This window comes from Arvicanthis niloticus, chromosome Y, assembly GCF_011762505.2.
Source record: "Arvicanthis niloticus isolate mArvNil1 chromosome Y, mArvNil1.pat.X, whole genome shotgun sequence".
NCBI lineage: Eukaryota > Metazoa > Chordata > Mammalia > Rodentia > Muridae > Arvicanthis > Arvicanthis niloticus.
In genome coordinates, this window is record NC_133431.1 from 11,588,687 (window position 1) to 11,597,085 (window position 8,399).

Below are 8,399 nucleotides of genomic sequence, written 5' to 3' on the forward strand. Positions count from 1 at the left end.
GGAACTCACTCTATAGACCAGGCTGGGTTCAAACTCAGAAATCTGCATGCCTTTGCCTCCCAAGTGCTGGGATTAAAGGGGTGAGCCACCACTGCCCAGCTATGCCAGTCTTCCTAATGTATACTATAAAAGACAAAATGGCTTGGACACATGTGCTATAGATTCAGAGAAATCACTCCTTTCTACAAGAAAGTAACTGGTCCAAATGTTTTGGGGAGATTCAGAATCAGCCATGACAGTGAAGATACTCAGAGGTTACTTCCTGATCTAACACAGGAGGAGCATCACCAGGGACCTCACATGTGGTCACACCTGGCTGATTTTTCCATGTAGCCCCAGAGAGGACCCAGCACCCCAGCTCCCACTGCTCAGCTGCCTGCCCCTACCCATTGTGGGCAGTGAACCCTGTGCTCACCATGATGAGATTTCAGAGATTCCCTGAGGTCTCCACACAGCACCCGACAGCAGAACTCAGAGCAGGACACAGAGACCCACTTAAGACTGCACCGGAACAGTGAACTTGCAGACTGGCATCCAGAGCAATCCACCTCCTTGTCTGATTGGCAGGTCTGCTTGGAAGCACTGATTGGCCAGTGAGTCTTACCACTCCTCAAGGTTAAAGTGTGCTTTTGAACATGAAAGACAGCATTCAAACAACAAAACAAAAGCAGACAATTAACACACGTGAGCAGCAAGCAACAAAACAAAAACAGAGTTGAGTTCAGGCTCACTTAATTCTTGCCACATTTTCATTAACATGACTTACCTTTCTTGATGCAGCAGATTCCAGTGGTAACCACCTTCATTTCACTTCTGAATGTTTGCCAGATCTTTCTTCCAGCAAGGTCCCTCACTAGATCTCTCTTCTTCCTGCTCCACATTGGGTGCCAAAAAATGTTGCGACCCAAGCAAAATGTTGAGGCCCAGGCTGCCCAGCTGTAATCTCTAAAGAATCTCCCTAAAGAGTATCTCTAAAGAGTCTGATTCTCTGCCGTCTGCCTCTGCCTTTTATATGTTTCACTTCTAAGAAATGCCTCTAAGTCACACCTTTAATCATGCCCTTAGGTATTGTCTATAAATCTGATCTCTAGGTCACACTGTTAACTCACACACCTTTAATCTCACACACCTTTAATCTCACACACTTTTAATCTCACACACCCAAGTAAAGTCCTGGGTATCCAAAGCAAGATGTTATCAGAGTGTTCTCAGCTGTTGTAGGCTATTGTAATACAAGTCTCATGTCAGGGTATATGGCTCAAGATGGCTGCAAAGCTGATAGCCACTTTCTGCTAAAAGTCGGCTCCCAACAGATGTGGGATAAAAAATTAGTCAACCTGAATCCTACTCTCTGTTTTGGTTTGCTTCGAGAAAGGTAATGAAAAGGAACAAGAAATTAGTCAGCCTGAATTCAACTCTCTGTTTTAGTTTTGTTTTCTGTTCACATGTGTTAATTTTCTGCTTTTGTTCTTGCATGTTGTCTTTTTTGTTCAAAATAAAAGGAAGCATAAGTTAGAATCCAAAATACAACCAAAGGGTGATGAAAATTTGTCAGAGCCAGATTGTGCTGACCAAGAGGAAGAGGAAGTCAAATTTTATGACACTGAAATGCCCTCTACCTATGTGTCTCCACCTCCAAGTGCTCCCCTAATGGAGACAATGGTTGTAGATCCCAAAAAAGAGTTACAGGACACAATTTCTACCCTTAAACAACTGATAGAGTTAGAAAAAGAGGATCAGGACTTAAGTAATCAGTTATAGAAATTAAGGACAGGGAAGAGGTCTCAAGAGACTAATTACAAAAATCCCCCAGATTTTCATGTTCCTCAACCGGGTGTCCAAAGGCAGTGCCTATCCTCTAGCCTTAGTTCACCTACAGATTAGCCAGAGGAGGGAAATACTGAGACTTTTCCAGTATCAGAGACCAGAGACGTTCAAGGGGTTGCTGGAGACATCAAACAGGGTTTAATTTTCAAATTATTAAGGAATTAAAAATACAGTATCAGAATACGGTGACACTGCTCCTTTTAGTCTTGCAATTTTAGAGTTTGTTGCAGAGGAGTGGCTGACTCCTAGTGATTGGAATACGTTAGTGAGAGAAGTTCTTAGTGGTGGAGATTATCTTATTTGGAAATCAGAGTATCATGAGAATTGTAAAGAGACAGCTAGGAGAAACAGTCAGGCAGGCAATGGTTGGTCCTTTGATACCTTAGTAGGAGAAAGGCAATTTGCTTGTAGTGATAACCAGATGCAATATGACCCAGGTTTATATGCTCAAATTCAAAATGCAGCCATGAAGGCTTGGTGTAAACTTCCAGTAAAGGGAGACCATTGTGCATTTTTAACAACAGTCAGGCAAGGGCCTGATGAGCGATTTTCTGACTTTTTTCATAAATTAATGACAACAGCAGGGAGGATTTTTGGTAATGCAGAGTCAGGCATAGACTATGTGAAACAACTTGCATATGAAAATGCTAATCCTGCCTGCCAAGCAGCCATTAGACCTTATAGGAAAAAGACAGACCTTACAGGGTATATCAGACTCTGTTCTGACATAGGTCCCTCTTACCAACAGGGCTTAGCTATGGCAGCTGCCATGCAAGGACAATCAGTAAGAGATTTTTTGGCAAGTAAAGACAGAAAGGCATGTTTTAAATGTGGCAAGCATGGACACTTTGCTAGAGATTGCAAGGTAGAAAATGAGTTAAGCCAGAGACAGTCCGGAAAACAGCCTGGGCTATGCCCACTTTGCAAACGTGGAAGGCATTGGGCTAGTGATTGTAGGTCTAAACTGGATGCACAAGGTAACACCCTTTCCCATAATCAGGGAAACGGCAACAGGAGCCAGCTCCAGGCCCCTAACCGACACAAGCCAAAACAGGCTTATGGAGCAGTCAGAGTCCTACCAGCAAACACCAATCCCTTTCTGAACTTAGTCGAGCAACACCAGGAAGCGCAGAACTGGACCTCAGTTCTGCCACCCACACAGTATTAACCACAGAAATGGGACCTCAGGCCTTACCCACTGGAGTGTTTGGACCACTCTATCCAAATGTGTTTGGCCTGATAATGGGAAGAAGCAGTGCTACTATGCAGGGACTACAAATTTTTCCTGGAGTAATAGATAATGATTATCAGGGTGAGATTAAGGTAATGCCACAGGCAATTCAGCATATAGCCACCATTCCTACAGGAAAGAGGATAGCTCAACTATTGTTATTTCCGTTGTACCCTACTAATCACAAATATAAAAATCCTAAAAGAGGGGATCAAGGTTTTGGTTCCTCTGATGGATACTGGGTACAGCCTAGAGTTAAACAAAAACCTATGATGACAATTTGGCTAGATGGAAAGGCATTCCAAGGCTTGATTGACACAGACACAATAATAAATGAAGTTGTTACAACACAAACCAATGATTTAACGATATCAATTACAGGAGCCCCTGCCACCACAAAAGGGAGTTGAACTTGTGGCTGAGCAAGGACAAAATAGGGAGGTCACCTGGCTCAGAGCAGGGAAGGATACACTGGAATGGGGATCTCAGAGGCTGTGCTGACCTGGGGTGAGTTTCTTTAACGCTGAGTTTCCCAGGCCAGTGCTAGAGAAGATGAGGCTAAAGTAGCTGGAAGGGGAACCGAAAATCAGATTGTACCACACAACTGGAAATGACCACCGACAAAAGACAAGACCTCTGGTCCAAGGAAGATATGCTAACTTTGTGAGAATCCATGAAGAATAATGACCTTGCATCTTAAGACAGCTCCAACTTCAAAACTACAGAGTCACATATGAACTGGGCAGAGGGTAGTTCAGGAGGTGGAAAATGAGGTCTTTGTCTTTCTACCCTTTAAAATAAGGTAGGCAGAGCCTGATTTGGCCCTGGATTCTGTCTCGAAGATGTCTCTGTCATGGACTAGTCAATGAGTCTAGGTTGTTAAGAAGGATTTAACCCAAGGTGTGGAGCTAGTAAGTAAATCAATTAGGGTGGAGTCTGTTTCATTTCCTCAGTGAGAGAATAACAAAGTGCTACACACAAAATAGACAGCCACAAGGGGGGTCGTCAATGCTACCCAGCAAATTCCTCCACTTGGACAAAGGAGAAAATTAAGACAAGATGGCAGCTGTGAGGCCTGTCAGGATTCAAAGTCTGTTCTAATCTTCAAAGAAATTAAGAAATTTGAAATTTAAAAAGAAATTTGTCATCTGCCTCCACACATACTCAAGAAAAACCTGAAAACCAAGGCACATAATCTCAAATCTGGCAGACAAACCACTGACACAGAAACAACAATGGTAAAGAAAAAAAGCCAGGCGGTGGCGGGGCACACCTTTAATCCCAGCACTTGGGAGGCAGAGGCAGGCGTATTTCTGAGTCCGAAGCCAGCCTGGTCTACAGAGTGAGTTCCAGGACAGCCAGGACTACACAGAGAAACCTTGTCTCAAAAAACAAAAAGAAAAAAAAACAACAGTGGTGCATCTTAAACACTGGCCTTTCAGTCTTTTAGTTGGGAGTTCTGAGGGTCTTGGGGTTCCAGTCAATGCATTAAGAGGTTATGTCCAAGTCACAGAGAACCAACAACCAACAAGGAGCCCATTGCAATGCAAACACATGGAGGTCTTTATAATGAGTTCTATAATAAGGATTCTTACCAGTCAGCCTCACATGAGATCGAAAATGACCAACCAAGTCTCGGGGTGCAGGGTATTTATTGCAGATACAGAAAGATTGGGACATTAACATGCAGGTCAGCAGCTTAATATTTTAAAAACTGCATGACTGCATAATCTGCAGGAACCAATAAAGGGGGCAAAACCATCTGACAACGATGATGGGTAGGCTAACTTTTTCTTTGTAAGGTGTATTAGTTATCTATATGTAGCTTAACCCTGCAGTTGTACCTTGACTGTCTGTTGACAAGGAGGGCTTGTCATAGGATGTTTGCTCAAGTGGACTTTGTGCACTCTCAGAAACAGAATTAATTGGGTTTACAAACTCATCTTTGTACCTGAGGTCCTGATTACTGAAAGATGCTCCTGTTCAAGCACAAGCCATGTATAGCAGTAGAAAAGGAACTTTGTCCAAAGACCTGCCTCACTATCTGTTACTGCACTGTCTGAAACTGTTTTCTGGAGCAGGTACCCCACAGCTCTGGAATCTCAAAATATTAGGGTTTCAAAGGTAACTTCAATATTAGAGCTTCTTGTTCCAGTATTTGGGATCCACACATGATCCTCTGTGCTCCTCAAAAGAGATTGGGTCACTTCACCAGCTTTCCATCTATAACTCTCGAGGTTCTGCTTGACTCCACTTTACTGCTGTTGCTGTTCTGTCTGCTCATCCCATGGGACTGACATCTTCAATATGCTGGGTTCTTCCCCTGCGACTAGGATTCACTGTTTTCCTCTCATACCCTCCCTTCATTGGGCCAAGCCTTAGCTGATCTGCATGAGATTCATTTGTGCCTAAAAACAATACCACCTGGGTGATTCTCACACATGATCAATTCCAGGTGCACCACAGGGGACAACCTTGGCTATCTTTGGAACACAGCTTCTTTGTCCTCTCAGAAAACACTCACCAGAAATTTCACCTCAGAAATGCTGGTTTCTTCTTTGTCACCACTAATTTTAACTACAACCAGCATCAATTGTTTCAGTCGTCCCTATTTTTTCCTCTAAAAGCAGAGTCACATGGACAAAGAAGCTGAGTTCCTCTGCTTGCTTGTGCTGGAACATGGCCCCTTCTATTACATCATCACCAGCTTTCTATTTTTCAACAACTTCACTGCCTAAGCTCGGCTGTCCTGGATCTTATCCAGTTGATGAACCTTGAATTCAGAGATCTGCATGGCTCTGTCTCCTGAATTGTTCGTAATACACGTCTAACACTTTGTGTTTATCTACGCTTTTCATTACCTAAAACTTGTTCTGTACCAGGATGACTTAAATCAGAGATCTGCTTGACACTCATCTCCTGGGATTTAAGGCATGTAACACTGTGTCTGTACTTAAGTACTTTACTTTATATCTTAAAATGAAAGAAAGCCAAGAATAATAATCATAGTCCATTGATGGTCAGTTTCACACATACTGGTGACCCTTGTGTCCTCATGAAAACGATGACCAGGTGACAATTGAAAGACATAAAAATTTATAAAGGGTATGAAAAGTTGTTATGACCCCCTAGAACTGAGCCAAGAATGTAGGCCAACCGGTTCACTAGCTCCAGGTTCCAGGAACTGGCCGACCACAAAGAAAGCAGAACTAAAAATACAGGTCAGCTGGGTCATTCCAGGAACTGGCTGACCACAAAGTAGATGGTTGAGGAAGATTCAAGTCCTGAGAAAAACATGTACAAGATGTTTCCCACATGACCGACTAAATGATGTACTGGGACTTCCCACTATTTTTATGATATCCTTCCTTGGTTTTCCCCTCACCCCCCTGGTTTGTGTTTTTTTTCCCTTTAAATACCTTTCTCCCCCTGGCCTCGGAGTCGACACTCCTCATTATGAGTCTCTCGACCTCGGCCCGGCTGATTCCTGAAATAAAACCTCTTGTGTCTTGTGATTTACTGAATGATTGCTATATCCTGAGACTAGAGTGAGGGTCTCCCCTCCTGGGTGTCTTTCAATAATAACACCCAACACGATACAGTTCTCCTTTGTACAAGTCTGGGGGTGTGTCCATAGGTTCACCAGCCAGTACCTGTAAGCAGCTCCAGTCATGCCCCTGCCTCAGATTCATGGGCAACCTGGGGCCTCCGCTTCCACCCGCCCTTCATGGTACCTGGAGGCTCCAGTCATCTCCCCATCTGCAGCTGCCCTGTGGCAGTCGATCGGATTGTGTTGCTTGGTCTATGATGTCAGAAGGAAGCCATGGATAGCACCAGGACAGAGGTGCTTTTCCCGGACTGTGATAGTGGCAGTGGTTGTCTCCAGGTGCAGTCACTGGGCTCTGGTTGGGATTTCCATACATCATGCCTGTGCGCCCGGCCATCCCCTTCATGGGAAATGTAGTCTCCCACCGGCCGCCATCTTTCTTTTTCCTCATGGCCTCATGGGATATGTAGTTCGAAGGCCAGCCGCCATATTGGATTGTGTTTGATGCGTGTGCGCATGTAGTTCAATACCACCATATTGGCACGAGTCCTTATGGGAAATGTAGTCTCCAGCTGCTATCTCTGAGTAGCCCTGGCAGTCCCTGAACTCACTCTGTTAGTCAGGCTGGCCTTGAACTCAGAAACCTGCCTGCCTCTACCTCCCAAGTGCTGGGATTAAAGGCATGAGCCATCAATTATTGATCATTATTGGCTATTGATTAATATTGATTATTGATTAGCACTGTCTGCTGGTTATCAATTATTGATTATCAAGATTATTGATCATCACTTTTGGTTATTGACTAGTATTGAATATTGGCCATCAATTAGTATTGATTATTGATTAACATGATTATTGATCATTATTCCATCATCATCATCCCCCTGCCTCTGCCTCTCGAGTGCTTGGATTAAAAGCCACCACTGCCCAGCTACACCTGTTTTCTTTGTTTGGTTTTTTGTTTGTTTGTTTGTTTTGAGATAGGGTTTCTCTGTGTAGCCCTGGCAGACAAGCCACTGACACAAAAACAATGGTGGATCTTAACAACTGGCCTTTCAATCCTTTAGTTGGGAGTCCTGAGGGTCTTGGGTCAATGCACCAAGATGTTATGTCCAAGCCACAGAGACCCCAAAGACCAACAAGTAGCCTGTTGTAATGCAATCACATGGAGGTCTTTATCATGAGCTTTGTAATAAGGATTCTCACCAGTCAGCCTCAGGTGAGATCGAAACTGAGAGTCTAGAGATGCTGGGTATTTATTGTAGTTACAGCAAGATTAAGACACTAATACACAGGTCAGCAACTTAATATTTTAAAAAGTACATGTCCGGCATAATCTGCAGGAACCAATCAAGGGGGCAAAATCATCTGACAAACATGATGGGTAGACTAACTTTTCCTCTGTAAGGTGTATTAGTTATCTATATGTAGCTTAACCCTGCAGTTGAACCTTAACTGGCTGTGGACAAAGTGAGCTTGTCATAGGATATTTGCTCAAGTGGACTTTGTGCACTCTCAGAAACAGAATTGATTGTGCTTTACAAACTCATCTTTGTGCCTGAGGTCCTGATTATTGAAAGATGCTCCTGTTCAACCACAAGCCAAGCTTGGCAGTAGAAGAGGAACTTTGTCCAAAGACCTACCTCACTATCTGTTACTGCAGATCCTAATATCAGTTGCACTTACTCTGAGACAGAATACCAGTGGAAGTTGCCTCTCCCCCTGTGCATGCCACTTATAGATAAGATAGACAATCTCCACCTGCCCTTCCTTTCCTGCCTCATCCATGTGTCT

General features: G+C 43.6%; 1 protein-coding gene across 1 annotated transcript in view; it reads right to left on the bottom strand.

The window, feature by feature from the left end:
* The window catches only part of LOC143437302 (uncharacterized), a 53,368-nt gene extending 46,312 nt beyond the window's left edge, over nucleotides 1–7,056 (bottom strand). The window contains exon 1 of the mRNA XM_076922111.1: nucleotides 6,793–7,056. Coding sequence (XP_076778226.1) covers nucleotides 6,793–7,056 — 264 coding nt within the window. The remainder of the gene's footprint in view (nucleotides 1–6,792) is intronic.
* Nucleotides 7,057–8,399: the final 1,343 nt, after the last annotated feature.